At 38.3% G+C, this 21388-nt stretch overlaps 1 protein-coding gene and 1 long non-coding RNA gene across 2 annotated transcripts; both read left to right on the forward strand.

Moving 5' to 3' along the window:
• The first annotated feature begins 143 nt into the window (after window positions 1–143).
• On the forward strand, window positions 144–9117 carry LOC105356738. Its single transcript, XR_910834.3, has 5 exons — window positions 144–333; window positions 2589–2912; window positions 3115–3147; window positions 3373–3511; window positions 6130–9117. It is a non-coding gene; the product is annotated as an uncharacterized LOC105356738 (long non-coding RNA).
• A 1121-nt stretch (window positions 9118–10238) lies between these two features.
• Window positions 10239–20477, forward strand: piga (phosphatidylinositol glycan anchor biosynthesis class A). Its single transcript, XM_004081510.4, has 7 exons — window positions 10239–10376; window positions 13078–13520; window positions 13613–13883; window positions 15663–15795; window positions 17202–17334; window positions 19149–19355; window positions 19831–20477. Exons 2-7 carry the CDS (start codon window positions 13098–13100, stop codon window positions 20086–20088), a joined length of 1425 nt encoding a protein of 474 aa, XP_004081558.1. The 5' UTR covers window positions 10239–10376; window positions 13078–13097; the 3' UTR covers window positions 20089–20477.
• Window positions 20478–21388: the final 911 nt, after the last annotated feature.

Raw genomic sequence — 21388 nt, forward strand, 5'->3', positions numbered from 1 at the left:
TGAGGAAGGAAAAGAAAAAGCATTTAGGTGGATTGCTTTTTCATTTTATTTTTGAGTCAAAAAATGGAGCTTCGTTTTGAAAATTAAAAAGCATTTCTGGTTTTGATTTTTATTTATGCTACAGAATCGCTTCCATAGTGACGTGCGTGGGGCGTGCATTTGGCATTAGTGGCTGACACAAAGAAGGAGAAAAGCTGAGCAGCCCTAAGACCACCACACTCAACTTCTCCACCCTAAACATTTTTGTGCGGACCGAACGCAGAGCTGTCTGTCAGTCACTCATGGGGAACTTTTGCCTTTTTCTTGGGATGTTTCTGGTTTCAGTCGTCTCGGGTAAGTAAGTTTCTGCTTTAAGAATGTCCAACAGCTTTAGACTGGTGTCAAGCCAGCCCTCTCTCGTCGAACGGCTGTCAAGTGAGCCCTCTCTTAAAAACGGTGTGCCGCTTTCTTCCGTGCATTACGGTAACAGCAAAACGTACTATTTTTTAAAAATAAAAACATAGTGTAAAAACTGTCATTACATTTATATGTATAAAAAAGCACGCCCCCCCCCCTCATAAAAATATATATCTATACATATATTTAAAAGTCTGAGTTATTTCAAAATAAAACGCAGTTAAAATCATGAATTGAAGAGTAGCTATAATATTCACGTCTAAGAAAAAACTGCTAGTTTTCAGAGTCATTTCACTTTTCAATGACAGTGTCCCACCTGGTGATGTCACATAATAAGTTTTAGACAGATCTGATTGTGTTTGATGTGTTTTCGCCATATGTTGAAAACACATTTTTAGCAGATTTCAATTGGGTTTTATTTTGAAATTCCACATCAGATCTGTCTGAAACTTATTTAATGACATCACCAGATGGGACACTATCAGTGAGAAGTGAAATGACTCACTGAAAACTAGCAGAATTTTTAGACCCATGTCAACATCATAAGTACTCCACAATTCATGATTTGAATTGCATTATATTTTGAAATTTACTCGTCAGACTTTTAAATATAGATATAGATATATATTTATACGGGGGGGGGGGGGTTGTATATACATATAAATGTGTTGACAGTTCTTACACTAGGCTTTTACTTTTTAAAAATGTCATTTTTTGCTGTTACCGTAATGTACATAAGAAAGCGGCACAACGTTTTTAAGAGAGGGCTCACTTGACAGCCGTTCGACGAGAGAGGGCTGGCCTGACATCAGTAGCTTTAAGGTCCTGCAGCTGAACCTTAGGGGAGAAAGTTGAACGTTGTTTTAATCTGACTACTTTCTTGCCTTTAAATCTTCTTTTTAAACTTCATTTACCATCATGCATTAGTCATGCGTAACTGTGGAATTGGCTAGTTTAATGCATTCGATCCTGGCAGTTCTGTTTTAATGCAAACATGTTTCCAAACAATGTGTAACTTTCACTAAATATTAGCTGCAGAAACAATTTTTTTATATCAAATCGAGTTTTCAGAGTTAACAAAATGTTTTTCAACCCTTTTTGAGCATTGGTTCACTTCTTTTCCCTTAAGAAAACACCAGCAACCAAAACTGTAAAATGAGGAACTCTATGGTCTGTTTTTTGATTTATAGTTCTTCCATTATATTGCATGTTTTTTTGTCTGTTTGTAATAATCGAGGCATGAAAAGCTGGAAGTTGCAGCTTAGAGTTGCAGTTTAGAGATAGTTTTCAATTAATAATTTTGTAGTTTATGAAGTGCGATTTTATGTAACCTCACAAAAAATGAAAGTAAGATTCTTTCTTAACAGGGATTTAAAAATATATATATAAAAATATATATACTGGTATATACTGGTATATATATATATATATATATATATATATATATATATATATATATATATATATATATATATATATATATATATATATATATCAGTAGATATCAGTATATCAGAGTCATTTCACTTCTCATACCCATATATATATATATATATTTAAAACATCATTTTAATGTTTGTAATGTCATTTGTGATTTTTAAAGATATTTATTTATTTATCAACATTTTTCCACTTAAAATATTTTTTAATCATACCCTTTTAAACTGTTGACAAACAGACAAACATATTTTAAAATGCAGGTTTTTAGATATAATTTTTAATAGTTTATGGTTAAAATAACTGCACACCCTAGTGTTTATATTAGAACCCAACTTGATACTGTTTTTTCCCCCAATAGCCTATTGTAGTAACTATAGCAACCATTGTATTTGTTGGCTTATGCGTATTAATAGCAATACGAAGGATTAACATGAATGACATTTTCCCGACCCGCTGGATCCCTTTTGGATTCTGTCAGAGCTTTACTGTGGGGGAAGGCAGGGAGCCCCCCTGGACACATCACCGGTGTGTCGCACAATCGAACAATCGCACACTCATAAACATTCACACCTAGGGACAATTTAGTCATCATTCAACCTATGAAGCAGGTTTATGGGCTGTCAGAGAAAGCTGACAGTCCAAACTGAAACACCACACCCAAAGGCTGGGCAGGCTGGGCTGGCCAGTGCAGCTGGGATTTGAACCGAAGCCTTTTTGCTGTGAATGACTGTATTTCTCTTTTTTCCCCCCAGGTAATACTGCTGAACAAGTCTCAGGCTTTACAGGAGGTAGTGTGGTTTTGCCATGCTCCTGTGAGAACAGAGACACCTCAGAAGGTTTTTCCTGGCAGAAGAAGATCAATACCCAGAAACATTTGAAGGTCTTCCCTTTAGAAGTCCAAGACGAACTATATGGGAAACAATTTGAAGGAAGGGTGGAACATGTTTATTTAGAAAATTCAAATAACTGTTCCATTCTCCTGAAAAATATCATTGGGGGGGATCATGGTATTTACAGGTGTTATTATAGGACAATAGAAAACCTCCAATATTGGGATGTAGACCTGAACGTCTCTGGTAAGTAGATCATCCAATTATTATTCATCAATATTAATATCAATATTTTCTCATGGAAAAACAAATGTTCTCACATCGCTTTCATCTTGAAAAACAGTGTTTGGAGTTTTTTATTCATTATGGGATGATATTTTAAGCCTTTGATTATGGAACCCATGACTTACGTCTTCAGTACTCATTGCATGCTGTTGTCTTGTTGCAGATCCCCCCATCGCCTCACAACAGCTCTCACAAAGTACGTACAAATGAGCTCTTGTTTGGTCGACCTTGAGTCTCCGATCACATGTCTGCTTTCAAACTTCTGTGACGAATGAACACAGTATTTGTGGAAATGATGTTTTTTGTGGAACCTCACGAACCCTTTGGGATTTTGGGGGAGTGACATCTGTAAAACCGTTTTGGTGAGTTTTTGTTGGGTTTTGTGATTTATAATAATGCGTTTTCTGTCTGTTGTTTTCAGCCCAGACAACACCGACTTCCACAAAAAATCCACAGACTGAAAAGCCCGACTGGAAAATGCTTTGGATGGTCGCGATTTTGGTGTTAGGATTGTAGTATAGCATTGTTGTCGTCCGTCATCCTGCACCCAAAATGTCCAGGTGAAGATGTTTCTGTGGTGAATTCTTTTATTGAAATAAATTCTGTCATAAACCAGTTTTAAGATAGATTATCATTTATCATTCAACAGATATTTGATCAAATGTAAACACAAATGAATTAATCTTTATTTATTTAGCACCTTTAAAAACCATCAGAGAACCAAAATACTCTACATGAAGAGTAGAAATAAAAATAATTAATACAAATTGAGCAAATCAAGAACAAAAATTATACATGACATGAATTACAAAGAGCAATAATTAGATAAGAGGCAAATGGAAAATTAAAAAAAGATGCTCCAAATTAAAGAGTATTAAAAACTTTTCTAGAAAGGTAAGTCTCAAATTGACATTTAAAACTGTTTAGGTTTTAAATTAGCTCTGGGGAAATATTTTTCACTAGACCTTAAAAATCTAGAATGGCTTTGAAAAGAAAGAAATTAAAAAAAGAAATCAAAAAGAGTAGGCTGGGGAAAGACCATTAAAAGTTTTAAAAACAAGCGTTTCTGGCTACTGTTTTCAAAACTCATGTTCACGCATCGCCACCCCAGTTTTTACTGATAAAAGGCGCGGCAATTGAACATCCATTTAAAGTCAAACCAGGCGGACTCAGATTTGGTGTGACATCTGGAATTGCCAGCCATTCAAAAAGTGATCACAGAGGAGAAATGGATTATTGCAGTTTAAGCCCGGCTAGAATTATACGACATCAAGTTTCATTCACGAGATTTGCTTAAACATTTCTCACCAAGCCTCTTCCAACTGGTGAGACATGCGCTAGTAAACATTAAAAAAAGAAGAAGAAGAAGAAGCCCCTCTCTGCTTGTCCACCAACCAAAAGAGCTAAATGTCTGAAAGGACATGTTTGAAATGCATTTAGTCCTTCAGCAGATTTGATCCCAGCACTTTCACTTTGTGACACTTGTTTTTTTTGTCAATGCCGCTGTATAAAAACAGCCTGAAGTTATCAGATTACTCACTCAAAAGAATGTTTTCTGGCGCTGGCTGGGAGAATCAACAGTCAAACGTTTTTCCCCTGGAGGGAATCCGACTCTTTTGACTAAACTGCTGTAACCATGGAGCATGCTTTTAGTAGGTTTTTGTTGTAATCGTGTAACGCTCATCTAATAATGTTTCGATATCTCCCGGAGGCTGAAGTTTACAAACAACGTGAAGGGAGATGGTGTTTAAATGTTGGGATTAAGATAAAGTCTTTGGTTAAAGGACGTTGTCATGTGTCAGTCAGCAGCTCACTAAATAAATCCAACTACAATGAATGGAAAAAGCCCGGTTTTCAAACCAGAATCTCTCATGTGCCAAACAGGATCCTAAAGGTTTTAACGTCCCAGTGTCTTGATACAGGACCTAACTGTCAACGTGATATCACCAACATGTGTGGCAGAGACATCGGACGTTTCCATGACAACAAACATTTTTTATCTGTCTATTCACCACCAGAACTTTAGCTCTAGTTCCCATTTATTGTAATACACAGTGGATTCTGAAGCAGAGAAAAGCAGAATTGCACTGATATGCAGCACTTTACGGTAGAGAAGTGCATCTTTTTGCCCATATGTAACACTTTACATTAGTAATGTGTTGCATACATTCATTGTGTATGAGAACTGGATGAATTGACCCCTCCCCCCTGGCTTTCCCAACAGGAAGTACCCCCTACCCAAGAAGCCAAATGCCTTGATGAAAGTATGTGATCTCTTGTCGAACATTTGAAACTTTCAATTGACAGATCTTATGTAGCTCCCTTTCAAGTGGTAGGAGTGTGGACTTTCAACAAGCTCATTCCTCATTGGCGAGTGTGGTTGCCATGGGAACAATGCCTCAGACAGACCTGAACCAATTACTGCTTACAGATGATATCTGGTTCCAACACGGCAACGTCTGTTTCCCACAAAAATAGCGACTGAATTGACTTCATGTCGTTGTCATTTTCTACGGGTGACGTCACACTCGCTCGCTCCAGTTCTCGTATACAGTCAATGGTCGCGTGTCGGCGCAAAGCCAATATGAAAAGCCGTTTTTTTCTCTGCGTCACATTCGCTGATTCACAATGATCACGTCAAAGAGTGTGTTTGTTTAGTTGTCACAGGTGACATCTGTTGTGTTAAAGGGTTAAAAAAGCAAAAAGGGATTTTTTAAAAAAAGATTGATTTTCATACTCCCCTCAGATAATGGTTTGACCCAAATAAAGAAACACATCATTGTCCTGTGTGCACAAAAGTCAACCTTATTGACTGTTTATGAAAAGGAATCATCTTCAGCCAAAGATGCTTTTAAATTGCGTCAAATTTGTTGCTCATATGTTTGGTATTTACCAAAATAGTTTATGCCAACCACTCAAAAAGCGTTCAAACTTTAAGTGTAGTGAGGTGTTTCAGGGTGTTCATGCACCGATTGTATTATGGAGATGACTTGCTAGCAGCATATTGGACTTAGGTGTAAACCTGAAACCATCATAAGCTTTTATTGCTACCAACACCTGAGTGCTACTGGTTAAACCAGAGTTGCGTGTTTGCTTGTGAAACTTGATAATTGTTCTTCTTCATTGGTGTCCCAGTTGTTTGACATGCGCTGTTGGTGTTTTTGTCTCTGATCATTAGGAAAGGGCAAACGAACCAACTGCAACGGGCTCCAACCCACAGACCTGTTCCACGACCTTCAAAGAGGCACCAGGAAGTCACTTTCAACTGATAAGATAATTCATGAAAAATGTGGCATTGAGCCTCTTTCAACCATAAAAAGCAAGTGGCATCATGTTTGCATTTCTGCCTCGAAACACCTCCATTTTTTTTTGTTCAGTTTCAAATGCACTGGAGGAATGCATCTGTCGTGTTTTTATTTTTTCTACTGCAAAAATGACAATTTTATCAAAGGATAAAAGGTTTTTTCAGACAAGCCGATACAATAAATGCAAGAACTAGTGATTCATAATTATCATAAAAAGCAACAACATTCAATTGGAAAACCTTTTATTTTGGCTTGTAGTGGAAGGATACCTTTTGGCTGAAGCGTTTGCTGTTTTTGTTTGAGGATCACAAAAGGCATGTCATGAGTTTGGCTCACGCCACCTAAGACTTTTTCAGTGCATGAGAGAGGGGAGAGAATATGTGGGGAAGATTAGTCAAAGCTTGCAAAGTTGGATCAAGCTGCGAGAGTGGGCTCCTTTCCCAAATTCCATTTCTGGACCATGTGGCCCTTCAGAGGTCCAAAAAAAAATTTTTTATTACCATAACACATGTGGACATCATGGCTCCACTAAAAGGATTCATTCATTTTCTATTCTGTTTGGGGCTGCTGGAGCCACTTGTGGGCAAAGGCAGGGGACACCTTGGACAGGGCGCCAGTATGTCACAGGAATGTCCACAATCACACACTGATTCACTCTCACACTCACTGAAGCTGGAGATAACCCACGCATGCACGGGGAGAACATGCAAACTCCATACACATTGATGTTCTGTTTTTTAATGTCCCCCAGCTGGGACTTGAACCGGGGGCCTTCTTGCTGAGAGGCAAGAGCGCTAACCACTGCGCAACCGTACAAGCCCTCCACTAAAATGATGAACATGTAAAATGTTAAATGATGTCACAGTAAATGTAATATGAAAAACGTGCATTCTTAAAACACTTGTTTTTTGTTTCTATATATTTTACACAAAAAAAGTACTGATTTCTTCCTTATTTTTTGCTCATTGATGTACAGTTTTTTTTAAACGGTTATTTTCTTTGTAATCACTTTTAAGTAGTCATCAAATGTCTCAATAAGTCAGACTGTAATTATCAAAATAAGTAAAAAAGGGGGAAATACACATCTTTAGTTGTTTGATGTTAAAATATGCAGACTGTAATTAGAAATGACTACTTTGTGCACATTTGTGTCTTAGCAGACTTTAAAACCTTTGAAACAAAAGCAAGTAGGGCATCCAAACACAAAGTAAAAGAAAAATCATAAAGTTCTAGTTTTCAGGTCGGGAGAATTTTAGTCCAGACGTTTAAAGTGCATTTGGCCGAAAAAAGACCTGCTAGGTTTGATTGTAAATTCCCAGTATTGAGGACAGGGATGCCCAGTTTAGTTTAGTCTGCTTAGTTTGTTCAGTTGAGAATTTTCCTATTGAATTCTGTGTACTCATGATACTTACAAGTTTACTTTACAATTACAGGTACGAAGCCCATTGAGACGAATGTTGTTGTGATTTTGGGCTTTATGTATGAATTGAATTGAAATTGAATTGAATTGAATTCTGGAGGTCAGCAGAAGGGAAGAGATTTGCTTGAAATAAGAAGATCTCTTACATGATCAGATGAGTCAAGTTGAGCCACCCGCTTGGCTGAATGATTGGATTTAAAAGTAAAGATAAAACTGTTTCCAAAAAAATGAGGAAAAGCTAGAAAAAGCTGTGGAGCAAATGGAACACAGTGAACCTTCACAGCTTTCAGCAGTGAAAGTTAACTGCAGCATATTTACAGTCATGGGTTAGGGTCACTATCACCAACCCTTAACGACAAGTTTTCGCAAAGCAATGCAAGTTTTAAACATAGTCGTAGGGAGAAGATGTAATATTTGCCTTCTTGACTGAACCAAAGAGCTGGTTTCACAAGAAAAAGCATTTTACTCCTCAAGACTGGGATCTGATACGGAGAAAAAGTACATCATTGGAAGGGGGCAGTTTCAGAAACTCAATTTCAACAAGTTCAAACTTATCCTGGTGAATCAACTATCATTTCATAGTCAGATACAGAATTGCTGATTGGCTCAGCTCCAAAAAAACATGTAGTCTTATTTTAGTACAAGAGAAAGTAAATAAAAATCAGGACATTTCCCTTCAAACTTTAAAACATCGCCTTATTTAAAAGACAGTAATAGTTTCTGTCGTCATCATAGAAACCGCATTTTTGCTGTGAATCATAAAATACGCCAAACTAACCAAAGAGTATTATAAATATATATAGGGCCAAACACAAAACCTTGTTGTGCACCGTGACTGAAGGCTCATAAAGACGAATCGTAAAGTTGACTCATAACAGCGTGTTTTATATCAACAACATGTTTTAGTGTCTGTTGTCTATCCGACGGCATTTCCGAATGTCTCAAGGCGAAGCCTTCTGTTTCAAAAGGAAAGCTTGAACAAACTTAGACAGATGTTAAAATATTAAACCAATAAATGGTAAAAAAAAGGTGCAGCAGAGTTTAGGTCAAAGTCTAAAAATGAGCTTTAATGTGTTCTTTATGAACCTGCTGACATAGAAACCAAGGCAGATAAGCAAATCTACGTAAAAAAAAAAAAAAAAACTACAAAAGAGCAAGTTAATGATTCATACTTTGTTTTCTGGGTTTTGTCAAATGTTTAGTAATAGCCTCAAACTCTTGACTGTAGATGAGAACTGGATTGAGTGACTCCTCCCACATCACCTTCCAAACAGGAAGTACTTGCTGGCTCTGAGAAGTTTTGTCAAATGCTGACAATGTTGAATACAAGACATGTAAATTTTTCGAAAAAGTTGTTTATGTTGGGATACATTTGTTGTGTTCTTTTATTTCCTGTATAGTTTTGTATCATTTAAAATGATAATAAATTGTAATAACCATTGTTTTTCAACACTTTCCATTACTTGTCGGTTGAAGAGAATGCTGGTTAATGAACCATCCTGTAAAAAGCATCATGTTAAACTTTTCAGAAGCTGATTTGCAACATAAAAAAAACGAATGGGAATTCAGATTGGGGACACGATGAGCTTCATCCAATGTGGGTCCTTTAGGACAGACCCTTCACACTACGCTGCCTAACTATGTGGTCACAAGGAGGCCCGAGTCTGGATCTGCCAGTGCCAGTCCTCCCCCAGGATAAAATGCAGGGTTGAGTCAGGAGGGGGCATCCGGCGAAAACCAAATCTAATGTGTGGATCACTGAAAACTGACTTGCTGTGGAGACCCTTGAGGGGAAGTGTCTTTATCTGGTTAAATAAAGGTTATCTAACAAAAATAATTAAAAACAAAATTAGCTGCATTGCATTATTTTAATTCATTTTGGTGTCTTGTGTGTATAATCTATACATCTGTAACTCTGATGAAAATCATGTTGATGTTTCTTTTAACCTGTTCTTGTGGCATTACATCACATGATGGAGGACAAGTATGAAGAAAATTATGCCTAAAATGGAATTTATGAGTATTTCTTTATTCAAATTGTTGTGAATCAAGAGCAGACAAAAAAATGCAGTTGGAAAAAGTTTTTACATTGAAAGTATTTACATTAATACGTTTTATAAAAGAATGGCTTAATGGTCTAAAAAAAGAGTTTTGAAGTTGCTTTGGTCGATAAGAAACAGGCTTCAATGGCTCTTTTAGTGTTAAAGGTCAGATATCTGTATTATATTGAAGAAGCTCTGATTTTTTTTGCTTTGTTGGTGTTTGGTTAAAAAAACACACATGATTTTCCTTATTATTATTATTATTATTATTATTATTATTTTAATCAAAACTTCTAATGGATGTAATCGAAAAAAATAAGCCTAGCTAAATTTGTGATTATTTTATTTTACCATTATGTTGTTCTGCGTTTGTTTCTTCTGACTGTAATTTCTGATTTTTTTTTTTTAATTACTTGTATGTTCAGCCATGTTCTGTTATGTTCAATCGTTTAATGAAAAAAAGCACTGAAGATGCTTCTGACACCCACGTGATCAACGGGGAACGCAGTTGACGTACTCACTACGTCTGACGTAGCAGGAAGTAGCACAGGCGGCTAAACGGTTAGCATAAAGAACTGGAGGGAAAAGAATCGACCACTGAGCGTGTTTTACTTTTTATTTTTTCAAAGCTGGAACAAAGCCGACATTTCTGCACACGGTAAGCCAAACGTAGGCTGTCAGGAGCGAAAATAGTCATTCAAATGACGTAATGAAAATAGTTCTTCATGTAAAAGAAGTAACTAAGCTGTTATTGGATTGGCTATTGGAACAGTTTACAGGTAGCTAGTTTCCCCCCAGTTCGGCTATACTGACGTTTTATTTTACAATGTCTGGAATATTGGACTTGAAAATTATTAACTTAAACAGAGACTGCTGTATCAGCACTGATGAGTAAACATTTTTATTATTTAGGTGTTTAAGGAAAATATTGATGCCACATTATTGATTTGTATTTATTGTTTTATTTATTTTTTTAATTTGTGTGGGGGTTTTGGAGAAGGAATATATTTTCTTCTCCCTTTACAGTTGACATTATCCCAATCAAATCAAATCAACCTTTATTTATTATAGCACTTTTACAACAACACATGTCAGTCAAGGTGCTGTGCATAAAATACAACAATAAAATGTAAAAACAAGATGACAAGACAAACAGTGCCGACAACCCCCAGTACACACACACATACGCACACATGACAAAAAGAGTGATAAAATGATGGAATATAGAGTTGCCTGATATTTCTTTCGTTATGTGAATGTAAAAATTTAAATATAGTTTTTTTTTATTATTTACGTTTGATTAAGCTTATTTAATGGTTATTAGGAGAAGTGGTCAATGACACAAGCATCGTTATATTAATGACTTGAACAGGTAGTGGTGGGGGATAAAGGTGTAACTTCATGAAAAGTGTCCAAAGTTCTCGTCTGACGGGCTTCTTCTGTGAGCCGACATCACATAAATGACACCAGAGGCTGTTCTGGATGCTAGAATGATATGAATGCTGGACTTGAAGGAGAATGTGGTTTATAGTCTGTTGTTGGTTGGAGCGGATCCATTACAGCTAGCTTATTTGAAAGAATGCAAAACAGCCCACTGATTATTCATCAAGTCTCTGTGGCTGGGACCATTGTCATCTGAGCTGCTAGTCACTGTTTTGTTTAATCTTAAATACTGTCAGACCTAAATTAAAAGTTGTAGTTTAGACTATAAACAAGGTTGTACGAATCTGTTTTCTCTTGTTCACTTAACAGACCCACTTTGATGAAATCGTATTTTTGGTGTTACCTTGTTCTCATGGTGGAAGACACGTATAAAGAAAGTTGAATTCAAAATGGCATATTTGACTGTTTCTTTATTCAACTTGTTGTGAATCAGGAACAGACGGAAAATGCAGTTCAAACAATGGCGTATTTGTTGCATCGAAAACGTGCTGGGCGGAGCACAAGCTCCCTGCTCCGCTCCATTCTGATGCATCCACTCGCAGACGAATAGATCCGTGAACGTCTTTGTTTTCCTCGTCCGAGCTGGCATCTGGCTCATAACTGAACAACTGGATAGCTCTGATATTGCTCTCCATTTTTGTCACTCTTCCAATGTTAGGTTGGGGTTGTGAGGGGCTGTAAGCTAGTGGGAGAGTGTGTAAACAGATGGATGATGAGATTAACACAGGCTTACTCCCCACCAATGGTCCCGCCCACAAACTCGAGGTAAATTTCGCATTGCTGTTCTGCAGAAACGGTCCTAGAAAACGACACCGGTTTTTGGCTAACAAAACAATAATAATCATACTTAAAAGATCACTGGGGACACTTCGGTTTGAGATAGATCGGTTTGAATAAAGTACCATCACTCCCTTGTAGAAGGCTAACTTTACTTGCTTTATATGCAAAGGTTTGACATTAATTTTTCCCAATATTTTTCTTTCTTTTAGCATAACATTGGTTTTAATGTAGCCTACATGTTTCCTATTGAGGTACAGAAAAGAAAACATTTATGTTAAAATAATCAGCGAGGAAGTTGGTTCTATTAAAAATTATATTTGCAGAACCCCCCCCATCAAACACAGTAAAACTTTGACTGTTTTGCTGACCCGTACAGCTAATTCATACTGGAAGACAGGAGACAGATTTTAAATCTTAATAGGTTCTTGTTTTCAGTAAGATTAGGGCCTTTGTAACTTTCTTTTCTATCATTAGATTGCTTTCGGATCACACATTGTATTTGACATTTGTATAAATAAACATTATCCTTTTTCCTAAAAAAAGGATGGGGCGGCCGTGGTGCAGTGGTAGGGCGGTCAACCCATGATCCTAAACTTGCAGGTTCAATTCCCACCTTGCACACCCATGAGTCAAAGTGCCCTTGGGCAAGACACTGAACCCCACCTTGGTAGGTGGTAGGCGGGCGCCTGTGTTTGGCAGCAGAGCCTGTGTGAATGTGTGTGTGACTGGGTGAATGGGTCGCTGGCTGTAAAAGCGCTTTGTCCTTGTAGGTAGAAAAGCGCTATACAAGTATACGCCATTTACCATTTTTCATAAATAAATTGAATTAATTTCTGCTCAACTTCTGTTGATATTGCATAAACATTTTGAAAATCAAATATGTGGAGAGTTAGAGGTGCTTAAGCAAAAAGTGTTGCATTCATATTTGGTATAGTTTATTTATTTTTAGATATTAAAAAATAATAACCTGCTAAAACATTCGAATTTGCACACATAACTGACTCTAACTTAGTCGTTTTTTTTTTTTATCCCTTTCTGGTTTACACATTGAAAATCTATAGAGAAAAAAGTAGATTTGTTGGGGTCTGGGGTGAGCTTTTTTAAACAACTATTTGATTATTTTTCTGATGTTTTAGCACCAATCCAGGATTAGACCATGAGTCAGCGAAGGAAAGTAGCCACCTCACCAAAACCAGACAGCAGCGACTCCTCTGGGGTCGGCAGGAAGCACAGCATCTGCATGGTGTCGGACTTTTTCTACCCAAACATGGGCGGAGTTGAAAGTCACATTTATCAGCTGTCGCAGTGTCTGATTGAAAAGGGACACAAGGTGGTGGTCGTCACGCATGCGTACGGCAGGAGGAAGGGCGTCAGGTATCTGACTCACGGACTCAAGGTCTACTACCTGCCCCTGCAAGTCATGTACAACCAGTCCACGGCCACCACCTGCTTCCACAGCCTCCCCCTGCTCCGCTGCGTCTTCGTCAGGGAGCGCATCACTGTGGTTCACGCTCACAGCTCCTTCTCTGCCATGGCCCATGATGCACTTTTCCACGCCAAAACCATGGGCCTGAACACAGTAGGTCCCACCAAGCTGCTTTACCTTCACCACCTTCTGTGTGTGGTTGTACTGACCGACTTCACCCAAAAACAACCTTGTTGTGTTTCTAGGTGTTCACTGACCACTCACTTTTTGGTTTTGCTGACTTGAGCTCCGTGTTGACCAACAAGCTCTTGACGGTGTCTCTGTGCGACACCAACCACATAGTGTGTGTGTCCTACACCAGTAAGGAGAACACCGTTCTGCGGGGAACGCTGCAGCCAGAGATCGTGTCCGTCATTCCCAACGCCGTCGACCCCACAGACTTCACGCCCGACCCGTCTCAGCGACAGAAGGACAGGATAACCATCGTCGTCGTCAGCCGCCTCGTCTACCGAAAAGGTTGGTAAAATGACTTTAAAGGAATGTGTCGAACAATTTTTTTTAATCATTTTTAATAATTTCCATGAAACCTACGGCAGCACAGATTTGACCAAAATTAAGAATAAAGTGTTACATTAGCATCAACAACGACTAATCAAAGGGACTTGCATTTGTAAAGTAACTGGAGCCAGGTCAGTTCACCAAAATCACCACTAGGCGGTTTGTTACACAAACACATCAGTCAACCTTTACCCTGTAAAATACTGTTCCCTCATTTATCACAGAATTGTTCTACAAATAACCCACAATAGGTGAAATCCAGACTGTAGTCAACTCTATTTTTTCCATTAACAGTAGAGGATTTAAGGCTGTAAAAACACTCACTGCACACTTTATACACTTTTGACAGGCATAGAGAAAAAGTTGCAGTATAATGAAAACAAAGATCATCTTTGCGAGCTGAACTGATTCTGCACAGGAGACACGGCACCAAGGAAACTGACTGACAACCAATCAAGACGCAGAACACAGCGTGCCGAATAAAAACGTGCACAATTGCACACAAAAATATCCAGTTAACTGCAAGGACATGAAAGGCAAACCACATTATAGTGAGGGATGCTACTCGTGTATTTACAGCATGTTTTCAAAAGCTATTTTTGTCACCAAACTATGACAGCTGTGCTTTGGGTCTGAAACTGACTTTCTTTTGAAAGTATTTACCTGCTTTCATTCAATCCCATCACTTTATTTATTGCAGAAAAATGAATTTGTGTTAAAGGTTTAAATAAATGTTTGGAAATCTAACAGTTTGTGCTTTATGTTACACAATTTCTTGTTTTTTAAATTTAATTTTAATAAAAAGGTTTTGTAGTATTCAAGTATTTTTGCATAATGAGACTTCTGATTGTTACAACGGCTTTGCCCCTTTCTATAGTACTTTTTCTTTTTCAGTAAAGGATTTAAGCATCCTCTAAAAGCAAACTTATAGGATTTACACCAGTCAAAAATAAAAAAACGTATTTTAATGAGTGCATTTGTGACAAATCTCCTGCACTTGCTTAAATGGACAATCACGAAGTTAGATTAACAGCGTAGAATCAAGGGCCAGACAAAATCCTCTTGGAGTCTAATTCCCCACCTTTTTCACTTTGAATCGTTGATATTTTGTGCTTAACACTCCTCATGTGCTTTTTGTTCCAGGAACTTGAATGCATTTGGCCAGAAACAAGGTGTAAACTTACAAACTGCACAAATTACATAGCAGATAAAAAATGTTCAGCGGGAAAACAGGAATGGGGCAAACCAAATTGATCTTTAGTTCTGCCCCAGCCTTTTTATGCCTTATGGCGTTTATGCAGCTGGCGTGCTAACTTAAAATAATGCTAACAAGGTTCTATCTTTCAATTTAATATGTTAAAAATATGACAATGATTCAGTGCAGCCCTATTGTATTACGGCTATTACTTATGAACTGGATTGATTTAGTTTATTCTTTAAATCTAAATTGTGCTAAAACGAGGTGGTGTTTTGACAAAGCGGCGTTAGTTTTCCTTTATGCTAGCACAGACGTTTACCAAGGTTATCCCGCTTTCTGAGCCTCTTTGTTCATCAGGAGAACTGGATTGCCTGTGTAACAAGCTTCCAGAAGGTTTTGGAAAAATATGGCTTTTATTGTGGAAGTCAAAGGATTTTGCTTTTGAATTCAATATTACGATACTTTGGTGCAAAACTATCATAATGTGTTGTGGTTTTTTAGCCACAGCAGAAACAATCAGGCTGGTGTTTTCTCTCCAGGTATTGATCTTCTTGGTGGAATAATCCCGGATCTGTGTCTCAAACACCCCGATCTGCATTTCCTGATTGGTGGAGAAGGTCCTAAGAGGATCGTACTGGAGGAGGTGCGGGAGAAATACCAGCTACATGACAGGTATCACTTTAATACAGTTCCTGAGCACGTTTGATAAGGTCAAACCAGGATTGTTTATTTAAAACAAGTTCTGTTTCAACAAGTCCAAGCAGTGTTAAATTCCTATTAAAACCTGTTTTGTTGGTGTTTACGCGAAAATAGTCGAGCTCTTAAGTTTTTTTTTTTTTTTTTTTTGAATCACAATAACTGCAAAGCCACCAACTGCTTTTTTCCCGTCAGTTTGAGCACGTTTTGTAAGTTCTACAAGTATTCAGTGCACGCTAAACATTAAAGGTCACAGATAATAAAAAATCCATCATTTTAATGTGAGGGAAAAACTTGAATACATTTTTTTATACCTGGTTCAGGTTTCCTTCACATGGAGGTGATCAGTCTGTGGTCCTCCTGAAGAGTTAGTTACCTTTAACTCCTCTGTTTTCTGCCTCCTTTTCATCACACATAGATGTTTTATGGGCTTTAGTTTAACTGAGTTTGTTGTTTAATAAATCACACGGGCTCTATGCTCCTCAAACCAGGGGCAAGCATTTTGGCAGTGGGACCGTGTGCCCATCTCTGTTGGAAAATCAGATTGGTATGCCCAATAAAGACCCAGCCAAGAATTAAACCAGGGTCTACACACTACACCACTACACACCATTGTGCACTTTTGCTCATTTTAAACCCTGGTCCATCCGAAACCTACCGGTATGTACTGAAAGCACGTATTGACTGAGAACCTGCCACCCCACCGTTTGTTCCTCTGTCCTTAGCCTGGGGTAGATGTCTGTGAGTAACAAAGTAACAAGCAAACATCTGTTTTCTATGCAGCTGTAATTGTCACTTTAAAAAGTTATATTAAATAAATATGGAGTTATTTACCATTAAGGAGTAGTTACATTTATTTTTCATTACATTTGGTTACACGTATAAGTTATATCTGGCCCTTTGAGGACAGACACTATGCTGATGTGACCCTCGGTGAAAATGAGTTTGACTCCCCTGCTTTAGGGTGTCGGTGATTGGCCTCCAGCCTGTGGTTTTTCAGCTGATAGAGCTTTTAGAGATCCAGTAAACTCTGTGGTTTTTGAATAAACTGTCTAATTGGAGTCTCATTCTGAGTTTCAGATACCAAACCTCACAACAATCTCATTTTTGGAATTAAATTAAAGTTGTTAAATCAGCTATAAATTACTTCTGTCCAAAAACAAAAACCGCAAAACAACAGAAGGTGTTAAATAAATAAGTTTCATTTCCTGAATACAGTCCCTTTTTAATGGCATCCTAACACGTTTGGAGACGATGTTTATCTGTGACAACGAAACTATTTGATAGTCTAGTGTGGACATGCTTTTATACCAAATGTTGCAACTCTGTCACATAATGACACAGTTATGTGTGTTTGATAAGAGGCGGTTTTGTCTTTGCAGGGTGCGTCTGCTCGGGGCTTTGGAGCACAAAGACGTGCGCGGCGTCCTCGTCCAGGGCCACATTTTCCTGAACACGTCGCTGACCGAAGCGTTCTGCATGGCCATCGTGGAAGGAGCCAGCTGCGGACTGCAGGTCTGTCGCGTCTTAATCAGGTTTCCAAAGCTGCGGTTATGAGTGGAAGCTGCAGTAACTCACAAATGCAACAGGCCTGAACAGTTCCTTCATGTTAAACTGTCAGAGATATCCATCAGCTTCAGTAATAACGTCTAATTGTACGTGAAACATTTACGACACAAAGGTGCTCGACACGCTCCAAGTGCAATACAATTCAAACCTACACAAAGAACCCACAAGGAACACACAAACTCTCAAAGTGAAAGAAAATGTAATAAATTGACACACTAAGAAAACACTCTTAGTAAATAATTAAAATAACATTACAAACATTAAAAATCATTGTACCACAATAAATTGATATTTAATGATATATAATATAGTTGATTGTTAATTAATGATTAAAGTAGTAGGAAAGGTACAGAGTAAAATTCAATTTAAAATTATAATAGATGTGATAAGATATTAAAAAATCCAGCTCAGTTATTTATTTATGATGTGGTTGAAAACCAAAACCACCATCAAAATAGACTCTCAGGTTTCTTGCTGATTTATAATATTTTACCGTTAGGTGTTTAAGCATGAACAAGTCAAAAGACAGAGTGGGTCTAAAATAGAGCTCTGTGGTCCACCACATGTCAGATTATGGGTTTTAAAGAAGCAAAGTCAGATCTGCGCTGATGAAGAAGTCTTTATTGAGGAAATGAGATGTAAACTAACCAGATATTAGTTCCGTTTCCTTTTTACGTATGCGCAAAACTTTATGTAAATTCCAGAAATGTCGAGAGAAAAAACACAATTTCTCTCTGACACTGTTTCCATTAAATGATAACTATGCAAAACAAACTAACTCACACGATAAGTCATTCAAAAGCATGGTGATGGATGTGAACAATACTTTGATTTACAGCAGACACAATCACATTTCTCCTGAAAAACAGGAGCTCTGCAGCAGACCTCTTTGCCCTTCAGCATCCACTGACCCCTCTTCATCAGTTTGCATGGTCTACCCCTTCATGACTGAACTGTTCCCAAACTCTTCCAGTTGGTCCTGATGGAGCTGACAGCTGACGGTGGAAGATTTAGGACGGAGGAAGTTTGTCGCTCAGGTGGAGTCCTGTGACAGTTCCACGCTGGAATTCACGGAGCTCCTGAGAGCGGGGCGTTCTATTAAAAAAGTTTGTAAAAACTGTCTGCACGTCAGAGAGCTTCATTTTATACACCTGTGGCCAAGTATACGCTATATTACTTTTGGTCATATAGTGTACACTGCCAGGTTCATCATGGCTGTCCTAAAGGATGCTGAGAAGACTCTAATCTAAAAAAAGCTATTTATGGTCATCAGGATGCTTCTTTACACAAAAGCATAAAATGTTTTTAGGGATGAGTAAACAAGCGCATTAATTCCAGTTCTTCAGCATTTCAGCATCGACCTGTAAACGTTTCCTCACTCTTCCTGTAATTAGAGCCGTTTAAAGCTCTTTTTCACTTTCCATCAGTAAAATAGACCTGATGGTGAAACAAACTATCACTGTCTCTAACTGCTCTTTCACCGCAAAGAAACACAAACAAATGCCTGACTTCAGCTGAAAGCCTCCATCTGATCTTGGCTCCGTTTCCTGCAATTTTTCTGCTTGTCAAAGACAAACAATCTTGGTGCAACAACAAAAAGTCTCCTTTCAGTTTAACAGCAATCTGAATGAATACACAAAGTAACACAAAAAAAATGGTTGACATTTCAGAAGAAAAGACAGCTGCAGTGGATTTTTCTGTCATGAGGAAAATCTCCATTTAAAAACGGTTTCTGTGTTTGTCTCTGCCTCCTTCCTAAGGTTGTCAGCACTCGTGTTGGCGGCATTCCCGAGGTGTTACCCGAGGATTTGATCACGCTTTGCGAGCCAACAGTGCGGTCGCTTTGTGCCGGTCTGGAAGCCGTCATCGCCAAGGAGCGATCCGGCTCCGTTCCCGCCCCGGCCTCCATCCACGCTCGAGTGAAAAACCTCTACACCTGGAGAAACGTTGCAGAGAGGACGGAGAAGGTGCGCTCATTCAACGGTCACTGCAGGTTTTTGTTAAGAAAATGAGTGAACTAAAAGACGATCCAGGAGACCAAATGAATAGCATGTAGTTACCTGACGGGTTCTCTCTGAGTTCAGCTTACTGACTTGATGTTTGCTCACAAAAACCATGAAAAGGTCAGTTATTTTGAACCTTATTTCTCTGTTTTTCTCCCTTAAACCTTAAATATTGGGTGTTAGTGATCCAGACTGGATTTATATATGCATCTCTTTGCCCCACGTTTTTATTTTTCGGATGTAACCCCATAAAAAAATAGCAAACTTTCACTTTTCGAGTTCAAAAAGAGGTGAAAATCAGCTCCAGCTTCTTTGAGTTATCATATTACAAGCTTGATGTTGTTTATGCAAGTCTTTAGTCAAGATGCAAAACCTGAATTGCAGGGTATCGAGTATCGTCTGTCCTTGTTTGGAGTGTCAATAAAGTTTTCTCCTTCAGGTGTACGACAGGGTGGCGGCAGAGGAGGTCCTCCCCCTGGACAGGAGGCTGCGGAGGCTCAGGTCCCACTGCGGCCCGGTGGCCGGCTCCATCTTCGCCTTCGTGGCCGTCTTGGACTTCCTTTTCCTGCTGCTGCTGCAGTGGTTGGCGCCGTGTGAGCTCATGGACGCCGCCGTGGACGCCAGCGGCCCTCGCGGCCTCTGGAGGCAAGACGCCTGTTTCAAAAAAGCAGCGAAGAAGACAGACGAACAAACCTGATCTCCGCGATCACTCGCTCACCTTTAGCTCCTGCTGCTTTGGGTCGTAAAGCTGCCAACAGACATTTGAAACCGCACTACAGTGACTGTGCTTCTGACGCCTCCTCAGCTTCTGTTACAGAGCACAGCTCATGTCTGAATGTTTCGATGACGCACACTCCTTCACTATTTTTAAGCACTTTCCACATTTGTTGCAGTTTAAATGGAAATGAATGGTTGGAAACAGAACTACTGTATTATTACCATGTTTTTAGTTTTAGCCAATTAAATTCACTGTATTTATAAAGCTCTAAATGACAGAATAAATGGATTTGTATTATCTTTATTTTTCACTGTTTTTGTACGATGGGATCCGGGACGTCTATCATAAAAATAAATCTTTAAACTGTTTTTTTTTAAATGTTTTTCTTGTCTGGCTTCTCACAGAAAACAGGATTCGAAGGAGGTATGATGGCCTTTAATGAGAAGTTGGAGACAAAACAGGCAGGGGGCGCATATAGATCAGGGGTCAGAAAATAAAACACTGATTTGTATTTTTGTGATTCTTACTTTTAGGGTAAATTCTTACCGTACTAACAATGTTTTTTTTTCATGAATAAAACAAAGAGAAACTGGCCTTTTTATGAAATAGTTCATAACTTTTGACAGAGGTTCGAATGACTTCCTTTCAAAATAAAAGACACCGTGGGTCATCTAGCAGCAGGTCGTGGAACATCAGCAGTGATTTAAAAAAAAAGTTTATTTTTCTATTTGTGGGGCATCTCTGCCAGAAATGATTCAGTCTAACTACCAGTTACTAAAATTAAAATTCAGAACTAATGAGGTGACCCTTACTGTATTTAAGGCTCACTTAAAATCCTTGAGTTTGTTCAAAAAGTAGAAAATCTGTTGTATAATCCAGTACCCCTTAACTCTGTTTTTTGGTTTACTGACACCCAATGGTTTTTTGTGGCACATGGTGCAAAAAAATGTGTCCAAATGTTTTAGTCTGACTTTGTAAAACAGGAAGCCAAACCACTAAATGGATTGTTGGAGCATTATGGGTACTGTAGTCAGGATCCTCGTGGACAGATGCCTACAATCCTTCAACTGTTAGTGAATGACTTGAATAAAGTTACTTTACTTATTTTATTTTACTTTACTTACATTTGACATTTAAGTTATTTTGAAAAATTAAATCTTTCTAGTTTCCTTTCACTAAAGAACGGAGAGGGAAATGAACCTTATGTGGCTTTGAAGCCTCAGGTTACAGACAGACGATGGTGGTTTTGCTGTTGGTTGACACTCAGTTAAAAAGAAAA

The sequence above is a fragment of the Oryzias latipes genome, chromosome 21 (assembly GCF_002234675.1).
Source record: "Oryzias latipes chromosome 21, ASM223467v1".
In the NCBI taxonomy this organism is placed as follows: Eukaryota; Metazoa; Chordata; class Actinopteri; order Beloniformes; family Adrianichthyidae; genus Oryzias; species Oryzias latipes.

What these genes read in the sequence shown, in the direction of transcription:
- piga (XM_004081510.4), top strand. Translation starts at nt 13,098, where the DNA reads ATGAGTCAGCGAAGGAAAGTAGCCACCTCACCAAAACCAGACAGCAGC. An exon ending in AAACCATGGGCCTGAACACA is followed by an intron (nt 13,521 to 13,612) that starts GTAGGTCCCACC and finishes TTGTGTTTCTAG; the next exon opens with GTGTTCACTGACCACTCACT. An exon ending in AAATACCAGCTACATGACAG is followed by an intron (nt 15,796 to 17,201) that starts GTATCACTTTAA and finishes TTGTCTTTGCAG; the next exon opens with GGTGCGTCTGCTCGGGGCTT.